The 21926-nt window shown below is 42.5% G+C and overlaps 1 protein-coding gene across 1 annotated transcript; it reads left to right on the top strand.

Moving 5' to 3' along the window:
* Positions 1-1889: 1889 nt before the first annotated feature.
* HACD4 (3-hydroxyacyl-CoA dehydratase 4) lies at positions 1890-21672 on the top strand. The gene is made up of 7 exons (XM_032205987.1): positions 1890-1957; positions 6117-6220; positions 7146-7273; positions 14637-14749; positions 17381-17487; positions 18289-18420; positions 19128-21672. The coding sequence occupies exons 2-7, from the start codon at positions 6124-6126 to the stop codon at positions 19208-19210; spliced, it is 660 nt and encodes a 219-aa protein (XP_032061878.1). The 5' UTR covers positions 1890-1957; positions 6117-6123; the 3' UTR covers positions 19211-21672.
* The last annotated feature ends 254 nt before the right edge of the window (positions 21673-21926 follow it).

The following is a 21926-nucleotide window of genomic DNA, read 5'->3' as shown; positions in this document are numbered from 1 at the left end:
TTATTTCCTCCTAAGAAAGGAATATGTTCCTTAGCCAAGAAAAAGATCATGGCTCTCAAGCTGTAGAAGTGGGTGCTGCACCAGCAGGAAAGCCCTGTGTGCCTGCATAGCCCTGTGATGGAGATGCGAGACACAGCCAGGAAAAACAAGGCGTCCCACAACGGGAAAACATAGAATTAGAGGATGTCCTGGTTCGGGAGGGACCTTAAAGATTGTCTAGGTCCAACCCCCCTGCCATGGGCAGGGATGCCACACGCCCAGGGCCTCATCCAACCTGGTCTTGAACACCTCCAAGGATGTGGCACCCACAGCTTCTCTGGGCAACCTGTTCCAGTGCCTCAGCACCCTCTGAGTGAAGAATGTCCTCCTAACATCTAACTTAAATCTCTTCTCTTCTAGTTTAAAACCATTCACCCTTGTCCAGTCATTATCTGCCTGAGCAAAAAGTTGCTCTTTATTTTTTTTTATAAGCTCTCCTTAAGTATTGACAAGTTGCAATGAGGTGTCCCTGGAACCTTCTTTTCTCCAGGCTGAACATCCCCAGCTCTCAGCCTTTCTTCATAGGAGAGGTGCTCCAGCCCTCTGATCAACTTCATGGCCCTCCTCTGGACCCACTCTAACAGCCCTACATCCTTCTTGTTCTGGGGGCCCCAGACCTGGATGCAGCACTCCAGGTGGGGCATCACAAGGGCAGAGCAGAGGGGGACAATCCCCTCCCTCCACCTGCTGCCCACCCCTCTGCTGCTGCAGCCCAGGATGCAGTTGGCCTTCTGGGCTGCAAGCAAACACTGCTGGCTCATGTCGAGCTTTTTGTCCACCAGAACCCCCAGGTTCTTCTCTGCCGGGCTGCTCTCAGTGAGTTCTTCTCCCAGTCTGTGCTCATGTCTGGGATTGCTCCGACCCAGGTGCAGTGCCTTGCACTTGAACTTGAAACTCATCAGGTTCATGTGGACCCACTTCTCAAGCTTCTATCATCAAAATCACCCACTTGGTCAGTAGGGAGGTATGTCTCACCCCTCCAGGACACTGCAGGGTAAAGGTGGTCTTGCTGGGAGCTCTACACCACTTGCAACAGGGCTGAGACTCAGGACAGCATGTTTTATCCCTCTGATGTTTTGTATTTTGCATGACATCCTGCCAGTCAGTCATTATGTTCTGGGTGGCTGTTTCAGCCATAGCATTAAATTTTAAACCTCCTGTAAGATGGGACGTGCTTTCAACATGTGTGCCAGTGGGAGAACATTTGTTGGCAGAAAGCAGTTTATATAAGTATTATTGCTGCCAATGACTTTCTTCTTCATCTGATTTATATTGCAATATCCAAAAGACTCAAGGGCACAATGCTGTGAGAATGTACTCTGTCAGTAGTGCCTATATTTCACAGGGGCATGAATAAATAGGTATTTCTTGGTAAGAAGCGAAAACTATTTCCTCTATCTCAAGTAATTTAAAGTGCTCCTTTAATGCTATGCTCCCAGCCTTCCTTAGTATTTAATACTGTGTTATCAGCATTGTTGTAACACTGATGATTTAACCAGAACGGGGAAAAAAATGTAGTTTTGCTTTTCTTCTCTCCAGTTATCCCTCAAAATATTGTACTGGCTCAAGCAACAAAGTTAGTGGGATTTACAGAGTAGCTCATTTTTACAAAAGAGAGAAACCAGTTTTGGTTAGGTCAGGCTAGATTAAGTCAGGTCAGGCTAGGCTGGCTTAGGTTAGGCTAGGTTTGACCAGGCTAGGCTAGGCTGGGTGATGAGGAGCATGGAGACATTTGGGGTTAGAAACTCCTTTCTCGGGCATTGCAGCACTGTTCCTGCTTGGTGCTACACACAGTGACGTCGTGGGTGGGGGAAGAGGGAAGAGGAGGGCTGATCTCCCAGCAAACAGCTGCTGCAGCTGTGAAGAGAAAAAAGGAGAAAGATCAAGAGCAGCCGCGGCGATCTAACCCTTGCAACAGGTAATGTCCCCAGAGCGGAGGTGACTGAGGCAGCTCAATGCGAAAGCAAGGGGAAATAAAGCGGGGTGGGATGCGCCTGTGAGAGAAAAGCACATCTCTGGTGCGGGTTCTCTGCAGCTCTTCTCCTGCTGAGCTTGTAGCCTGTGGCAGGGCGGGACGGGGAAGGAGCAGAAGTTCAGACCAGCGTGAGTTAAAAGGAAACCGTGTCAGCGGAGGGGCTTTTCTGTCAGACCTACCCTTCAGAAAAAAAAAAAAAAAAAGGAAAAAAAGGAACGTCGCTCTCTAGTTTCAGCGCGAGGGCTGCTTCCTCATGTGCAGCCAGCCAGCACGGGCTGACGGGCAACAGAGAGCGCGGTCACTGAGGCAGCCAGGGAGCGCCCAGCCCACAGAGGCCTGTGTGGGATGGGAGGGACCCCTGCGGCAGCCTGCACCCCGACACTGCCCGGGAACACTCCGTGATGGGGCCACAGCCCGTGGGGACATGGGGCTGCTGCTGAGTAAGGGGAGAAGGGGTCGTTTGGGAACATCCTCTGCTGTGTACAAGACCCGAGTGGCCTGGTGATCCACATAGGCACGTAGGTTTTTCAGCTTGGGGAGGAGGTGGGTAAAGTGAAGCATTTCTGCTAGGCAAGGTTGACCACTGGCATTTTGGTGTGTTTTGTATAAAATCAGTCATAGCAAGTTGTGTGGAGCTGAGAACCAAAATGACAGAGAGCACCATCCAGCCTTCTGGGTACCTTTGCTGCTAGTCCCATGCCTGCTTCTTTCATCTGTCAGCAATACAAGGAGAGTACCAAAGTGTGCAGTGCTCTCACGATGCCTTCAATCCAAACGGCATTAAAATCAAATTGGAAGCATCGAAGCAGATCACACTACAAAGAATACAGTCATCAGCAATCCCATTTTGCAAATCAGGTGCTGGGAAGGCTGAGTGAGGTTTGCAACGCCAGCCAGCCAGCCTGGGGCAGGGCTGTGAACTGAACTGCTGCCTGCAGGCAGCTGCTGGGTTTGCTAGTCTGTATTTTGCCTTCAAGGGTGTTGCAGAGGCAGACTCTGAGAGGTAAACGTGCACCCATGCCTGCTGTGAGCTGAGGGAGCAGGAAATGTAATTAAAGCCCATCTCTTGTGGCAGTGGCAGTGACCTTTCAAATAGAAGCAGATGGATGAACTTTCTGTTGTGACGCAAAACTGTTAGGACTGGGGAACAGGTTAACCTCAATTTGTTCCTGGCTACCTAGGAAAATGGACCAGCCATAACTCATTGGGGAAGAGAAAGAACATAGGGGACAATTACACTTCCATTTCCTGTGATTACACTGAAATCACCTCTTATTCTCTGCATATGTCTTCACTTCTGTCAAAGGCCTCTCTTTGGTTTTGGATACATTTTGTGTGGGGATTAACACAGTAGGGTGAAACTCCATTTGGAGATCCGGCCACTCTTTCACACGGTGGTGAGCATCACCGTATGAGAGGTTGGTCCTCTGAGTAATGAGGACCACAAAAACAATAAAGCAAAAGTTATTAATTTTTAGGTCACCTCGACCTTTTTGTTCCAAACATGACAGAACTCCAATCTGATTTAGAGAACAAATTCAGTGATGGATTGCTTTTTCTGTATGAGGAAACAATGTCTGTAGTCAACATGCATTTGTATGCATGCAGCTGTAAACCTGGCCCTTACAGAAACATGATGTAGTACTTTATTCTGTCAAACATGAATTTTGAAAGCATTTTAATATAATGACAAAGGTATTGAAATTTTGCCCAGAGAAGTTGTGGATGCCCCTTCCCTGGAAGTGTTGAAGGCCAGGTTGGCTGGGGTTTTCTGCAGCCTGGTCTAGTAGGAGATGTTTCACCTCATGGAAGGGGGACTTTGCACTAGATGAACTTTAAGGTCCCTTCCAAACCAAACCATCCTATGATTCTACACTGCCTGTCAGCACATCTCTATATTTCATGGAGAGTTTGGGGTAGTCTGTTACAACATCATGTGCCTATTTCAGAAGTCACCAGTATGTTTAAAAGATTATGAGTTTTAACATAAAACAGGCTAAACACTAGCATGAACTACAATTACAAGCATTCTCTTCATTACGTTCTGCTTAGCTAAGATTAAGCAGCTTAAGAATTGCAACGATGATAATTTTCTATCCAGCCAATGGAGGAAGGGTTCAGAAAATAAGCCTGAACTGCTGAAAGACAAGTTCTGAGGAAGAAAGACAGATATAACAAACTAGACTCCAGAAGAAGAGAGAAACTATGTACTCAGCTTGCATACAGTGCAAAGCCAACATGACAGCATCTGACCAAAGGGACTGCTGGAGAAGCTGACTGGAAAGACTGAAGAAGATTTTTACAGCTATTCCTATAACTTTCCTACCCATTACAAGCTCCAATAATAAGGCAATATATCACAACATTTTTTTTTTCCTTTTTGCAATGTGTAGTGTCTCATCTGGTGTTTCATTGTTGCTGTTTGTTTTTATTGTTACTTTACCACAAGAGAGGAAACGTTGTTCAGCAATAGAGTAGATGGAGTTTTGGGTCAATATTTATAGATTACACTGTATTTTAGTCCAATTCATCTGTATCATTCTTTTTCCAAAAGGAATTTTTATGGATTGTCCCTTGTAGGGTCTTCATATGTCTTACTGTCATAGTGTTAATGAGCATTGACGTCTCTTAGGAGGTAAATTAGCCAACAAACCTTTCTGTGCTTATAGAAGTAATTATATGAATAGCAGTTGTCCTGCATAACAGAAAGAGAGGAAGAAAGGCATTTTCTATGACATCCCTAGCATATATGTAAGTTAAAAATTTAGATCAGTTTATCTAGGTCAATTTGCAAAAGCACATGATTGTGTTTCATACGGTCTTAGTACAATGCTCGGAATGAAGTATGTACATTTATCTTATTCACATATTTCTAAACACAGAAATTCAATGTGTTTGATAATGTGCAGATACAAATGAAAAATAGTTGGTGGCAGAGACATATCATGCTGACGCATACACACTGTATGAAGAGACAACTTAAAGAGATCTTACTACTTATTGGGACAGGAAATAATTGGTGAAACACAGGAGATTAATTCTAGTACAAAATTAACAAATTTTTGACTGTCTACCATTTTTAAAAATGGTACCATTTTAAAAATGTCTACCATTTTTAAAAATGGTAGACAGTCCTTTTTATAACTGGTGGACATGCAAACCTCTCTCTCCAGAATAAGTGAAAGGAAAATATATGCTTGGGAAAGTGAAATTTTGAAGTTTCTGCAGAACCTACAGAGTTCTGCAGAGAGTCAGTTTATCTATTAAAATTAAATCAGAATAGCCATAAAAATTAGTCTGCTTCAACAGAAGGAAATGCACTTTATTAAATACAATTTGAAACATGAATTGTGCAGAAAGACAAATATCTCATTTTAATGTGCATTGGGAAAACCCGTAGAGCAATTTGGTTAAAACGGAAGATCAGATATTCTTCAGGCTGCATTGAATAAAAACAGATCAAAATGTGTCTTTCTTTTCCTTTTCCTCACCTGCATTTTTATGAACACTTGCACCTGTACTGTGTGCTGAGGACCTTGCAAATTATTCGTGTTGTACTCTAAGTTGCCTTAAGCAAAACCTAGGGGCACAAAAAAACAGGATTAACATCACCCAGATGCAGAAATCCACATGCTGGTGCCTGCACGAGTGCAGGTCCCATGGCAGAGCCATTGTGGCTGTGATCCTGCCCATCCCTCCGGTCCATCAAGGCAGAGCTAAGACCCGAGTGGGACTAGGCTCGAACCCATCACTCAGTGTCGTGTCTTTGCTTGGTTACTCTCTCCTTTGGAGACACAAATTTCACCGTATGGCCACAGATCTTCCCTGTCACTGGTGGAAGCTCAGTAAATTGTTCTGGGCATGCCTTAGGTATACTAATGAAGAGAGCTTTTGATCTGTGAGGGAGAATACTGTTCTGTGACTATTGACAGACACAGCCAGCTCCCATCGATCTGTTTACAATCTAGTTGTTTTGTTTTGTTTGTTTTGTTTTGTTTTCTGATAAACTAACAAGTCCAATGAGAGTGCAATATCTAGAGATCACAATGTCTGAATGTTGTATTAAATAATACAGCTCGCTTTATCATATTCACCTCCACAGCATTACCATGAACACCTACCTCTTTGTGTATGACTTAATGCAGTTCTGTGGACATTCCTGGATATTTACAAATATGATCATCAGGTTCATGTCATTTGGAAAAGGTAGGATTCCTTCTATATTTTCCTTAAACATTTTAAGAGGCAGTAATACACAGAAACATTAAATCATAGACAAAGTTAGGATTATGAATAGGGCATGCATAGCTCTGTGTGTCCAATACCAGTGGCTGTAATTTCAATGAGAAAAGCACTGTTTCTTTTATTGAAAAGAATGAACAATTTGCTGGTACCTGCATTCTGCCTGTACTGCATCAGAAATGAAGCTCTTGTTTTACTAATGAGCTCTAATATTCAGTAGTGTGCCAGCAACTTTAGATTTAGACACAGACCTAAATGTGAGTAGGTCAAGTCATGATGGTGAATATTAGTCTTACTGAAGCCACTAGGAGAGAATATCTTTGTGGTTATTGTATACAAATTTTTATCTCCCCAAACAGGACAACATATTTCTATTTCAGTTGCATGGAGTTAAGGCACAAAAATAGAAAACTAACGACTGGAAATTCAAAATAATTTACAGATGGTGGGAAGTTGAAGACACATGACATAGCTATCTTGTCATCTCCTTGTCTTAGGAAGTGTCATGGGTATAGGTACAGGCAAGAACTGCCACATCTCCTCATGTTTTATACCTTCTTCATTCATTTCCTCATATTTAGAAATATCCTAAATGCATATCCCTGAACCAACACATCCTGCACAATGGTTGCCAATGCATCAAATACAGGCACCCCCATGCTTTTCTCAGCTTCCTGCCTCTGTGTGAAAACTGCAAACATACACAGAGTGGGATGCCTTTTCTCCTCCCTAAATCTTTGCTTCTGCTACCTTTCTGCTAAAGTCTGGTACTCTGTGAACTCTGTTTTTTATTATCTTCAGGGGCAACAGAGCAAGAGCAAACTCAGCAGCTGGTCTGGACTTTTACTGTATAACTGCCCTCTAATTTTCCTCTTCACTTTTTCTGTAGATTCATTGGCCGACACGTTTTACTCCATAGGACTTGTGATGCGCCTTTGTCAGATGTTATCTGTCCTGGAGATCCTGCACATCCTCATTGGCATTGATAAAAGCCGTTTCTTCCCCAGGTTTTTGCAGGTATGTCCATTTCTCAAGACCCTCCTTCCAAAACGTACACACTTCAGCCATAGTTGGCCCTGGGGACAAGCCCAGGTTGAACTACCCTGCATGGTCCACTTGCACCTTTCCTCAGGGAGCTTGATCCTGCTAACGGTTTGCTAAGTGCAAGGGTTATATATGAGGGAGCTCTCACCTCACAACAGAGCTGGCATGGGAAAGAGCTGTTCTTGTAACTCTTTCTGAATGAGACTGAGTAATGAGTGCCCCAACACTGCCATAGGTACTGGGTATGAAGAGTGCCACAGGTGGCTGGGGCTACGGCCTCTCTGGCCAACATGTCTGCAGCCAGGAGGCAACATGTTCAGAGGCTAGGTTTTACTCGCTAGTTCTTTTCCATGTTGCTTGTTTTTTCCTCACTGATATGTGGATATTTATTTTTAGACAAGCACAAGACAATTTGTTGTGCGGAAGCAAAGACATGCCAGTGGGAAAACCACCAGCACCTCGAACCTCCTGAACTGCTGGAGAGGGAACTGGGTTTGCTGGAGTTCATGGAGAGTGAAAGGAAAAGAATTGGTTAAGAATAAGAAAGAGAAATCAAGGCACAGGAGAATTGATGCTGGGAGGGAGAAGAAAGGAGAATTGTCGTATTCTTACTGTAGGGTCACACACACATACATATGCAAATTGTGGCAACATGCTCATGCTGCCAGAGGTTTTCAGGGTGTATGTTCAACTGTAGGCAGAAAACCAACCTCAGGAACAGATGCTATAGCAGAAAACAAGATGATTCTCTGACGTTTTCCTTACCACACTCTTGTTTTCTGTTGGAGTTAAACACAGGTTTGGGTATTTTTATTAATGCGTTGGAAAAAGTAAAAATGTTTACTTGAATTTACCTTCAAGCCTTCCCAATCCTTATTATTTGAATAGTGGTGAAACTGGTGTTGCTCTCAGCGGTCAGAAGGTAGAAGAATAAGAGTAATTAGTTGTGTTTTTAGTTTTCTGGGTAGCCCATTTTTGTCAAATGACATATTACAGGGGTGAAGATGTTCCTCTTTTTAAATCTCCATTAGAAATTGATTGACTAATAGAGATCTCTGTTCTTCAAGCTGCTCACCAAGTACAGTATCACATTTGTCAAAATGCAATTAATGTTTTTTCCCTGCTTAAATCTACATACTCTTACACTAATCCGGATTTGAGAAGGAAAAAAAAAAAAAAAAAAAAAGATCAGATCTAATGTAACCTTCAACAAATGTCATAAATGTCATGTCATGTTTTGCAGGGAAGACCAGCCCAATAGGGCTGACAGACCTCAAAGAAGGTCTGTCCTAGCAGAATTTATACATTTCAAGCCCTGACATGGTCTGTACTTTTTCTACCTAACCCTTTAGAAGCAGAGATAAGGGAGACCTGCACAAACACTGCTCTGTACCACCACAAAAGATGTTAGATGTGAACTGGATAATCTGAACAAGAAAATAGTGACCTGTCTGGTGCACTGCAATTACTGCAGTGCTCTCAAGGGAAGCACAGAGAAGCTGGGTCAGGGAAGGATTCAGCACAGCGACTCCCAGCATTTACCTCACCACAAAAACAGCTTTGGATCCTTACTTGCTTATTTCCCTAAGTGTTCTCTCAACACAAAACCAACTGTCTTACCTTGATGTTAGCATCATTTTCATGCTGTCCAAGCAAAATGTACAGGCTTTTGGATATATATTCTGCCTTGACACACCTTCCTCCATGCCTCTTGGAAAGAATATATGTATTTTCAACAACATGCTTGGAAAGGATACAGCTTACCTTACCACAGCCTGGTAACTGGACTACTGCAGATAGGGCACTAGCAATAGTTTGGTAGTGGTTGCCCAGTTCTGTGTTCCCATCAGCTTTTCTGCCTCTGGGCTTTAAACCCTTTGATGCTATGTATTATCCCTTGGACTATGTATATCCATGCACATTCACAGCTAAATTAATCTCAGAGGTGATCACTAGGAAGAGAGAAGAGGTGACTGGCCATGCCAGGGAAGCACAGGGATGGAGGTAATGTCAGCTTGAATAAAACAAGCTGCAAGCGCTCCCCTCTAACAGTTGATTGTGTCGTAGACACAGTAGCAGAGAGAAGCTTTAAGCACAGTTTGGATGAAGAATTTACTTCATCAGCTTTGAGATACACATTACAGGTAGTGGAAAAGCAAGCTCAGAGGTGTTTTCAGGAAAACCTACTTGGGACAGCCTCATTGAGGAACAGCCTCAGGCCATCAGACTATTAAGAAGAGTTAGGTAGGCCAAGGTCAAGTCACACCACAGAAGGAAGATAGGTCTCATTCGATGGGTGCTCTGGAGAAAGGGAAGCCAAAGGAGGGGCACAAAGTTGGTGCAAAGGTGTGACTTTCACAGCATTTGCAGCTTGAATGATTGAGAGGAGGCCAAGGGAAGAGAGTAAGTGTCACGTCATCACAGTTGCCTAAACAGAGAATAATGAAATTTAGTATTCTGGTCTGAAAGTAAAAGCTGATGGCACTAGTACTTCTGCAAAGGAGAGAGTATTAAAGATGCAAGACTGGTGTTTTTATGAACAAAATCCACAAGCTATATAAGGGTTTCTGATACTAGTTATGATACTGCACAGTCATGGTTATTAAAAAATGGAAGTGAATGTGCCTGCTTCTGCTCTGGCCTCAGCTAGTCTGATCTGTTCTGTTTCGCTTACTTGCTTCAAATGCTCAGGCTGCCTTATGGAAATTTACGCTGTTTGACAGCACTTGCTGTATCCCATGAGAGACCAGCGCTGGGAGGGGAAGGAAACTCCAGTTTAACACAACGATCAAGAAGGAATGAAAAATGAAACCATTGTATTTATGCTTGGTGAGGTGTTAGCACATACTTCCTTTTATGAACATGAAAACACTGGACTTCTGTTTTTTCTTTGTTTTTCTTTCTTTTTTTTTTTTTTTCCTTTTTCCTTTTTTTTTTTATTTTTTAGGCAAGAGAGTAGTGGAAGAGAATACCATATTTTCATTTGTGCAAGTGACGGATGATTGATAAAAAAATAAGCTGCAGCTTAGCAGTTCGTATATATGTGTATGTAAGCATAGGTATATACACAAACCTGCATGTGTGTGCCTCTAAGGGCATAACACAAAGGGACATTTACTGGAATCTCCTCCTCTTCGGGAAGCAGCCTGCCACCCCTTGCTGCAAAGCTCCCCAGCCTCTCACTAACAGCTGCAGAAGCAGCTCTGATTTCCCTGAGTTGGAGAAGGTGTGAGTGCTATGAAAGGAAAGGTCACAATGTCTTGAGGGGGAATAGAAGTAAGCAAGCAAGCAAGCTCCTAATTTAGATGGAAAGGGGGTGTGATGCCACGATCCATCCTCGTGAAGTCATCACATGTGCACTGGGCAGCCAGGCCTGCGTGCTGCCTAGCGAGTTTATTTGGGAGCAAAGTCACAGGTGGTGTTCAGTCAGTCTCTGTGGCAGCTTAGTGCATCCCACATCTTGTTGGCTGAGACTGCAGTCTAGCAGAAGCAAAAGACCCACAGGGGACCTGCTTTGTGTTCCCTGCTATTGCAGGTGCTTAACCTGCTTTACACAGCCTGATCTCTGACTTAATTGTGTGCAACTAATGCAGCTGATTGATTGCTCCACTGCCCTGTCCAAGCAAGAGTCCTGTGGCAGAGGAGATCTGCTGAACCCCAGATAGGCAGTATTTGCCACCTGTCGTGCATCTGCTTGTGCCTGGGGAGAGAAGGAGCACTGCAGCCTTTCTCTCTCCCAGGCCATGAGCTGGGTCTCCACAGCTGCCCTGTCTCACCAGTCAGTGCTCATCCTTTTGAAATTGCTGAGGGTGGTTACTTGTCTACTGCTCACCCTTGTTTCTCACTGAAATAATGATCAGCTCCCAGCCACTTGATCATACAATTTTCTAGCACTTTTGCACCCAGCACCACCCGTTGGGGAGTGAGTGACTGTTGGAAAAATCTGCCAGCTCTCACATCAAAAAAATACACTGGCCTTTTCATTATCATGATATAGCTTTTGTCTCCAGGTGAGACAATTCCCTGTGACAATTCCCTTAAATATCTGTAACACTAACAGAATTGCAGAATTCTCTCTCCACAGCCCAATCTGAATGTAGAGTTTGTAACAAATTGCCTCCACTGCCAGCACTGTACCATCTTCAACAAAAATCCTTTTAAGTCAGATTCATTATTATTATTATTATTATTATTTATTATTATTATTATTATTATTATTATTATTTATCTCTAGCACACAAGCCCATTCAATACTCACACTACTTTTTACCTTTGTTTTGACTTCCCTCTTGTGATGGTTGTCCCACTATGCTTCTCCTATCTCTGTTATAACTGGTTTCTGATCCTGCAGCAAGACTTCCAGTTTCCCCACTTTCTTGCCAGGTTCCTCAGCATACACAGGCCTTATTAACTTTCACTCTGTTTCCTGGCCTGTCAACACCCTGCCTTCTTAGAAATAACTTCCTGAGTTAGGGACCAACGGGATCAACTGCACAAGATGACAGACTTGATAGAAAGGTTGCAAAACCATTTTAACTGTTGTGGTCTCTTAGTTCTTTCCAAGATGAGGAACTAGATCTGCAGGGGATGGATATGCTCTCTTTCTGTATGAAAAACTGCATTCACGTAATTTTGCTGAATAGTGAAATGACAGCTGTATGTTTTTGTGTCTGCTTTATCTGACAAATGCGGTTTGCAAAAAATAAAAATAAAAAAAATAGTCTGTAGCCAAAACATTCCACACAAAAACTGGTAAACATGATGCAGCAAAACTACTGCACAAACTTGCTAAGAGGCTGATTCCTGTTTTAGTTTAAGGAAGGAGTGACAGGAAGGGGAAAACCAGTGAAGAAGAATGAGCACACTTAGAAAAATCACCATGTTAATTGGTTTCCATTTCATGACTTTTCAGAGGCTTGATGTCTTACTCATAACATCATTCCAATCTAAGATGGTTTATGAAAACGTGACTCCATGTGCCAGTTGATATAAAAATGAAAAAATAAAAATGAAGCCATACTGATGCAAACCTTTAACACTTTCAAACAGACTGTAAATCAGACTGAACCAGTATGGTTCTGTGATAGTTTCATGGGAGACTCTCAGCAGTACTGAGTACTACAGCTGTATTTGTTTTACAGGACAGGGCATGAATATGGATATGAAACTTACCCAAGAAAGCTGCAAAAAGATACACTTGTTTTTAAATTTTTGAGCTCTAGTATTGACTAAATATTTTTTTTTAAGCTAGAGATGCTGCCTTTTAATCTATGTTTCTAGCTTCTCATTTTTAAAGGCATACCTTGTGGGTCAGCTAAGGTTCAACCACTAGGAAAATGTTGTTATAACACAAATATTACGGCAGCAACTGTCATAAATGATAAGCTGAAATCCATCAGTTCTGGCCAGGAATAAGGAGGGAAGAAAAACAAGAAATTCTACTTTTCTTCCTACCTTCTGCAAATCTTCTGTGAGAGAGATCCCTCAGGATCCAAATCTCCAAGCTAAGGAAACCAGGACTGGGATTGTGAGACTACCACTTTCTTGCATAATGCTTGCCCAATAGTCTTCTGCATCCTGTGGCCTCCGAGGCAGCCCCAGGCAAGGAGGTCAGTGCTGCAGCCTGCCCCACAGGCACTGGGGCACAGCAGGTGTCACCCTTGCTCACAAGAGCAAGACCATTTTAATCTTATTTTAAATTCAGCTGTCTCATCCACAGGTTTATTGGGCTACAAACCCAAGTCGTCCCCATTGACAAGCAAACCTCCATCCTTACCATAGTAGATATATCACTACAGGCCTGTCAGTCTCTTCAGTTCCTGGTAAAATTTTGGAGAAAATATTTCTGGGAGTTATTGAAAAACCCCTGAAAGACAATGCGGTCACTGGTCACAGCCAGCACGGGTTCACAAGTGGAAAGTCCTATTTAATGAACTTTATTTCCTTTTTGACAAGGTTACTCAACTAGTTGACCAAGGGAAGCCAGCTGATGTAATGTTTCTGGATTTCAGCAAAGCTTTCATACTGTTTTTCACAGTATCCTACCAGACCAAACATCCAGCATACAGCTACACAAATCCATAGTACGATGGGGTGAACACCTGGCTGTTGGGTGGGACTCAAAGGTTTATAGTAAATGGAGTTACATCAGGCTGGTGGACAGTCACTAGTTGTGATCTGCAGGGCTCCATTTTAGGGACAGTTTTCAATATTTTCGTAAGTGACTTGGCTGCAGAACTTGAAGGTACACTAAGTAAGTAAGTTTGTAGATGACACTAAATTGGGAGGAGCTGTTGACTCTTGTCAAGGGTAGACACCTTGCAGAGTAATCTTGACAAATTAGATGGTTGGGCAATCACCACCAATATGAAGTTTAACAAGAGCAAGTGCCAGATTCTGCATCTGGGAAGGGGCAACCCTGGTTGTAACTACAGACAGGAGGATGAGAGGTCAGAGAGCAGCCCTGCAGATAAGAATCTGGGCATTTTGGTCAATGGCAGGTTGAATGTGAGTCAACAGTGTGTCCTGGCAGCCAAAAGGGCCAACCGTAAACTGAGGTGCATCAGGCATGGTGGCATTGCTAGCTGGTCAAGGGAAGGGATTATCCTGCTCTGCTCCGTGCTGGTGCAGCCCCACCTTGATCTGTCTGCAGTTTTGGGCGTCACAGTATGAGAAGGACATAAAACTATCAGCGAACCTCCAAAGGAGGGCAAAAGATGGCTATGGGTCTGGAGGGCAAGACGTATGAGGCGCAGCTGAGGCCCCTTGGTTTGCTCAGCCCCGAGCAGAGCAGGCTGAGGGGAGGCCTCACGGCGGCCTGCAGCTCCCTCACGAGGGGAGCGGAGGGGCAGGCGCTGAGCTCTGCTCTCTGGGGACAGCGACAGGACCCGAGGGAACGGCATGGAGCTGGGACAGGGGAGGGTCAGGCTGGGGGTTAGGGAAAGGGTCTGCACCCAGAGGGGGGTTGGGCACTGGGACAGGCTCCCCAGGACACTGGTCACAGCACTGAGCCTATGGGAGTTCAAGAAGTGTTTGGACAATGCTCTCAGACACATGGTTGGATTTTTGGGTGGTCTTGTGCACAGCCAGGAGTTGGATTTGATGATCCTTGTGGGGTTCCCTTCCAATTGAGGATATTCTGTGATTCTGTGATCACACTGCCCTGAGGTGGGTACCCATGGGGTCTTGAACAAAAGGTATGCCAAGAAATGCATGTTCATTGGAGCCTGTGTAAAACAAATCAGATTGACCTGTGTCCTCCTGTTTTGCCAAAATGACACTGAAATGAGAGCTACAGAAGATGGCATGTGAATTCACAATTCTTTTTCCCTTTCAGATCACTGAGAGAATAATTGTTTTATTTGTCGTGATCAACAGTCAGGAAGAAGTTCAAGGGAAATACATCGTGTGTGTTTTATTTTTCCTTTGGAATTTATTAGATGTGGTCAGGTAAGAAGTCAATGGTGAAATTGTGAAGGGAACATGGTTAATTCTTGCAAGCAGAGCTCTCCCCTCCCCCCCCACCCATGTTGCATGCTCATCATTTCACTATATCAAAATTGTCAGAAAAGCACATTATTGATTTTAAAGAAGAAGTTGGACCTCGTAAGCTACCTATTGATTTTTAGAATAATTGCCATATCAAAGAGACAGTGTGATTTTACACAAATCACTGCATTAATATTTCTAGTTCAAAGGGTTTGACATTCTTAAAAATGTGTAAGGGAATCACAACTATCTCCTGAGGAGCGGTAATTTCCCAAACTGATTTACAATCATGTATTTAATATTTAAGAGCACATCATTTTATTTTAACGTAATGTGTTTATGCAAGGCTGACAGCATGGTAAGGCAGCACACGAAGAACTTCTTACTAAGACCAAAAGATTATTCTGGGTTAATTGCACTGTGCTTTTCAAACAGCCAAGGAGCACCTGCTGCAGAGAGTGAGAGTTTTAATATAGTTGGACATAAATCACACCACAGAGAGAACTCACATGAGGCAAAATAGATAGGAACACAGTCCAGGATTTTTATCCCAAAAGTTTTGTACAGTGAAAGGTGTCCAGTCCCTCTCCCTGGTAAAATGTGATGGTGAAAATTCTATCTTGATGATTTTTGCATTGATATCTGCAGTCAATAACATTTTTCAAATGTTATTTAAGCCTCTGTGGATCTCAGTTTGTAGACTTACAAGGAAGCTGTATGGAGTTAACAACTGTTCAAACAAGACACAGCCCTCATGACAGCCGCCATGCAGAAGCAAATATCTTTATGTGTTACATACCACCTGTTAAAATAGCTCTCTGCTGTTTTGAATACATTATTTTCAGGACTGACTGGGGAATATGGATTTGGGCAGCAGAGGAAATGTGTGTTACAAAAGAGAGCTGAAAAAGGAAAACGACTGTTAGTATTGATAAGAAAGATTTTAAGTCAGCTTCAGACTATTTGTACTACATGTGTTAGTAAATTACTATGTCTGAATTATTTCGCTTATCACTCCATTCCATTTCTTTTTGAATTTTATAAAGCTAAAAAAGTAGAACTTAATCTCAAATGAAAACATTCTGTGCAGATATGGAGAGGCCAAAAGTGTAAATAAAAGTGTAAATATTAGCTGTTCGGTCCTGACAATGCATAATTATTTTCCATCATTGCTAAAGAACATGGTCCAACATCACAGCAATAACAGTGACTCTTTAATAAGCAAAATACTGTGGTCTGAAGCAGCAAATAAACAATTCAAACAAGAATGCATAAAATAACTCACAGTGAATTAGAAATCATTTCTGGTTTATTTTACAGCATCTGTGCTGAACCCTAGCAACCAAAGCAACACGTCTAAAAGTACGCTGGAAATTATCCCATCTGTCAGCATACTGGTCCTAAAGTATTATAAATTCTTCATTCTTCAGGGACGTACATATCCTATGCATTATGGCTGAAGATATACTGAGGGCATATACTGTGAAGCTTCCCATATTTGAGCTTTCTTGCTTATACCATAAACAGTCCAATAAGGTATAGAGAAAGGAAGTACCTGTCTCCTTTTTGTGCTAGGTTGAGATTATCCCTTAAAAACAGTAATGAAAAAAATGGAGACAATCTGGAGGTTGTGGAGGGCAAGCCTGAGAGAAGATGGTATGTTTCCAGCCTATCAAACTCCTCTTCTACAATGTGGGAATAATACACAAGTAGTCAAATGAACGAATACAAGGCATGTACAGAAAATGTATTTAATGCTGGCTCTATCTGTCAGAAACAGTTCTGGCTAACAGTGGCTTACAAATCTTTTTTTAGATATGTCTAGCATGACCACAGGTCAAAGAGCCTTCCAAATAACCCCCCCCAAAAAAGTGATCAGATAAGTTTCTCCAGTATCTGGAAAACCACTAGTTTGTTTGTAGATCATACACGCTCATTAGATCACTTTTGGAGACTGAAATCCTGGTCTCCTAGTGCGCAACATCAACACCCACATTAAAAAAAAAAAAAAAAAAAAAAAAAAAAAAAAGCTGCATTGCATTGGACTGTAGCTGCTTTTTAACCAGTGACTCCTCCTGATGCCTGGAGGAGGGGCAGCTGTTGTGCTACAGAAGAGTGAGTACCTTTTATTATCTCACTGTTTAGCCTCCTCCACCAGTGCTTTAGCCATTTCAGCAGTCGTAAATCAGCATTTTGTCAATCCCAAGCAACAGTCAGACACTATATGCCCCTCTCAGTTGTAACAACCCTATCTGAAATTTGTTTTCTGATGGACTGATGTGAAATCTTGTTGTTTTCTGAGAACACCTTTGGGCTGGAGGGCTGTATTGCTGTCTGACTGCTCTAGGTAGCACCGCAGACAAGGCTTCTGAAACAATGAATTTTCAGACCTGAATACCAGCTGGCCTGAACAAAATTTCTGCAGATCTGCTCTGAAAGGTTCTCAGATGTTCACCTCCACACTCTTCTGCAACTGCCTCAGATTCTTCAATAGTATTTCTTTAAATAGAAAGAAGCTTATAAAGATGCTTATAAATAAACATTCTTTACATGCTTGTTCCTTCTGAGTCATCTGGTCTTCTGTTGCTGCAGGTACACTTACAACATGTTAGCAAGGACAGGAATATACTACCTACCACTGACGTGGCTGAACTTCTCACTCTGTATCCTGCTCTACCCCCTTTCTGTTCTGGCTAAAGGTAAGGAGATGGCCATGCTGGATGGGGCTTTGAGCTCCTGGTTTAAGGGTCGGTGTCCCTGGGGATGCTGGAATTGGTGGTGGGTCTTTAAGGCCCCTTCCAACCCAAACCGTTCTATGATTCTATGACTCTATAGGAAGGGGACAAACCACTTGCTTCATTAATCTTCTCCAATAAAATGTGATCAGTTTGATCGTCATTTGTGTTTTTAAGATATTTTGTGTTGCCAAAGTACTTATAAATGTTTATGTACTGTCTTATTAACCTCTGTATCACCTATCTCCCTCTTTTCTGTACTTTTTTTTTTTTCTCCTTATTTGAGGTTCTGTTTGCTTTTTAACAGTACAGGAAAACACTTATCTCTCTGGATAAACAAAATAGCTCCTTGAAAGACACACAAATTCCCCATTCCAGACTGACCACATTAGCCTACAAATAGCAAAGCTGCCCGTTCCCCCACTGAACCTGACACTAGCAGCTTAGGCCATGCTTAGTTGCTTATCACACACCAGCAAATGTCCCCACTGAGATCAAACTGCCAACGATGCAGCTATGGCAGTGGCAGAATTTGTTATTGAACAGTAAACTTTACTAATTCTAGTGTTAAGAACAATTGGCATCTCAGACCTATGAAACTGAACTCAAGGAGAAAATAGCATGTACATATGCATACAAACAATACGCTAAATTCGGTATATAATAAGGCAATCTGTGCCTTCCAGGTAACTGGCTTTTTTACATGAAGCTTTTTGATGATCTTCCACCTCCTTTTGACTAAAGATTTCCTGTGTTATGTTACAGCATTTGCAATCTACGTATCGCTGCCTTATTTTGAAACCTTTGGGACATACTCCATCAAGCTACCATTACCATTCGCCTTCTCAATCTACTTCCCCTATGTTCTGAAAACATACCTGCTAGTACTGTTTATAGGTAAGTATCTCATCTTCCAGAAAGCCAACTCGCAGCACAGCTGAAATACTTATAGCAACTAAAAATCAAAATCAAATCAGTCCAGCTCCTTTCAGAAACTGTAAATCTCTCTGTAACATCTACCGAATACTACAGCTTGGTTCATCACCAGCTGGTTTGAATTCTGATATCTTTCAAACACAAATAATTGGTTCTGAAACATGGTGTTTGCATTGGAGGGATAAAAATAAAATATATATGTATATCTATAAAAGTACTTTAATGATCTTGGCCTTACATATACTTATGGAGATCTTTTTAAAATCAATTTCCATTTGGTCACACGCTCATTCTGTGCTACCCTTCCTCACTCATTCCTCCCAGCTGGCAATGAAGACTTACATTTATATTAAAACTTCTACAGCCAATTTAACAATCAAAGGGGTGGCAAAGAAAATCCTGAAATTGTGTATAAATAGACTTCTTCTTTTCAACCATATATTGTTGAAAAATTTGAACTATAGCTAACCTTACAGCCAAGCCTTTGTTCTGTCATTGGTTTTAATGCTAACTGGAATAATCTAATCACTGTAGTGTTCTGTTATTCAGTTCACACAAGGGACTGTTCAGGGTTGCCAGCCAAAGAATCATACTGTTCCTCCTAAATGAACTAAAGGTGCTTTGGTCTCCCCTCCTTTGTTCTTACATCATTTTGTGTTTTGATTCAGGTATGTGCTTTATCACGCAGAACCTCTTCTCAGAAAGGAAGGCTCACCTAGGGACTGGCAACATCAAAAAGAAAAGAAGCTAAGTTGATACCTTGCTTTGAAATAAGAAATACACTCCCAGTGGGCTGCTGCGTATTATAAGCAAAGAAAAATAAGACAAAGATTTTCAATGCACAACTCCTGTTTGGATGCACATTATCCAGCTGTGTTGAATTTTCAGAAAACAAAGGTCTCTAATGCACCTACAAAAAGTAGTTGCTCTGAATAACTAGATAGTTTTTCAAGTTTTGCCTTCAAATGTCAGGATCTTTTAAAATGAATATATTTTTTCTAACATATATAAGAAAACTCAGGAAAAAAAATTGAAAAGAGTGCCTTGACCCACAATTACACTAACAATACTTGTTTTCATGTTAATTCTTGCCTCATCAGCAACAGGTATTCTGCAACAACAACAAAATTATTTAATGTGTGATTAGTCTACATTAGGCAAACATATATGTTTATATATATAAAAATATTAAATTGGTTAGAACTGGAATCTCTCAAGGAGCAAAAGCTGGAAACCTGTGAGATTCACCAGCTGATTAGCCCCGAGCATTCACAACGGATCCTTTCACCTCGCAAAAAAGACTCCAGAAAATGCAACTAAAGCAAGAAGGCAAGTGACCTTGGTCACTTGAGAAGTTACTCATCGACTGTATGCCCAAGGGGACATTTAAGGGGCATAAACAAAGCTTGTAATCATGTTTCTGGCAGACATTAAGAATCTTTTTCCTTGCAAAGATTTTTCTTCCATGCTGAACAGCAAACAGGTGACCAAAAATCAAGCCAGACTAAATATATGTTGTTCTTTGAAGTGAAGGTCATGACCATCAAAACCCACGTACAAAATTCTGCTTTTTGTAGAAGATGCAGTTTTACTCAAGTGCATCACCCCTCATACTTCTGTAGGACGATCTGTGAGAACAGGGACAGAATACAGTCTCTTTGAAACTGGGTGTCAAGAACATGGATAACAGCCCAGGGAACTCTGTATAGTAGAAAATAGACTATACTTGCCGCACAAATTGCTCAGAGGTAGACAGGGGCTTTTCTTACATTTCATTTGTATTGCTTATCATCTGCATTTGAGTTCATGCAGGTGGGGAAGAAAAGTGAGGCTATTTTTTAAAAAAACTTGGATGAAACCTTGGAGGAGAGAGTTACAAGGAAAACAAATGCAATCACGTTACGAAGAGGCTGTTGTTACAACTTTCTAAGCCATGCAGCTTAAGAGGGGGTTCAGACTGTTGTAACTGGGAACAACTGGGGCTAGTCCATATGAGCTAAGCTGTTATGAAAAGTCACCTACTATCGTTTTTATTCAATATATGTGGCAGACGATGCCTGCAGACTGCTGTGAATACTGGAGTATTTATGAAACATAAGCAACAGGGTCACACATGCAATAGTTTAATGGGCAATCCCGGATATTTTGAAAGCACTGCAGACAGAGTTAGTAACTCAGACCTTATCAGACACACAGGTACTTTCACTTTGCACTTCTGTCAGACCCAAACTGATTCAAGTGTAGGCAGTCTGGATAAAGAAGAGCATAAAGCAGCTGAAGAGGATGGCAGCTTTGAAGAAGAGAGCCCAAAGAAGAAAACTTCGTAATCAAATTACTGTAACACACGAAAGGTGAAACAGAGACACATTCCCCTCTGGCAATTCAATATAATGCTTTTGGTGTAAAACTGTATAGAATCAACATCCTTTATGAGGAAGCATGACATATATTGTGTTGAGTTTATGTGGCAAGTGTTTGGCAGTGGGGAAGCTGCAGGGATGGCTTCTGCAAGAAGAGGCCAGGAGCTGACCCCTTGCCAGACACAAGCAGTTCCAACTGGCCCAAAACAGAGCCACTGTGGGACAACACCAAGCCTGTTAACAAAGCTGGCTGCACCTGTGAAAACATATTTACAAAAGGGTAAAACAAAATGTGCAGCAGCTGTGAGAACGAGGAGTGAGAAAATGTGAGCTAAACAACCCTTCAGACATCAAGATAGGAAAAAGGAAGGGGGAGGAGGTGCTCCAAGCATTACAGCAGAGCCTTGCATTCTGTGAAGACCATGGTGGAGCAGTGCCCCTGCAGTTCGTGGTAGACCACATCGGAACAGATCTTTGTGCTACAGCCTGTGGAGGACCCCACACCAGAGCAGACGGTTACATCCTGAAGATGCAGACATGGAAAGCCTGTGCTGGAGCAGACTCCCGGCAGGAACTGTAGCTTGAGGGACCCACGCTGGTGCAGACTTTTCTAGATGAACTGTGCCCACGGAAACAATGTGTGCTGGAGCAGTTCTCAACCGCAGCCCATGGGAAGGACCCGTGCTGGAGTGGTTTCCGAAGGACTGTGTCACATGGGAGGGGCTCCACACTGCAGCGGGCAAAAAGTGTGAGGTGGAAGACACGGAAGAAACGAAGTGTTACAGACTGATCACAGCCTCTGTTCCCCATCCCTCCTGCACCACTCAGAGGAGTCAGGAATGAAGAAGTAAAGTTGAGCCTGGGAAGAAGAGGGAGGTGGGAGGAAGGTGTTTTAGAGCTGTGCCTGTGCTTCTCACTGCCCTGTTTTTATTTGGCAATAAACTGATCTTCTCCCAGTCAAGTTTGTTTGCCCGTGGTTGTAACTGCTAAGGAATCACCTTGTCTTCATCTCTACCCTACCCATGAGATTTCTCACAGTTTTCTCCCTGTCCTCTTGAGGAGGCGAGGTAGGCACCCAGCAGCCAACCAACATCGAGAAACACCACA

Source organism: Aythya fuligula, chromosome Z (assembly GCF_009819795.1).
Source record: "Aythya fuligula isolate bAytFul2 chromosome Z, bAytFul2.pri, whole genome shotgun sequence".
Taxonomy (NCBI): Eukaryota; Metazoa; Chordata; class Aves; order Anseriformes; family Anatidae; genus Aythya; species Aythya fuligula.
The sequence above is the reverse complement of the archived record's forward strand: the minus strand, read 5'-3'. Positions and strand labels throughout refer to the sequence as shown.

Bases quoted from the DNA above. Each gene is read 5' to 3' on its own strand.
- HACD4 (XM_032205987.1), top strand. From the start codon at position 6,124: ATGAACACCTACCTCTTTGTGTATGACTTAATGCAGTTCTGTGGACAT. The intron at 7,274-14,636 runs GTATGTCCATTT...TTTCCCTTTCAG, and splicing joins TCTTCCCCAGGTTTTTGCAG to ATCACTGAGAGAATAATTGT. The intron at 17,488-18,288 runs GTAAGGAGATGG...GTTATGTTACAG, and splicing joins CCTTTCTGTTCTGGCTAAAG to CATTTGCAATCTACGTATCG.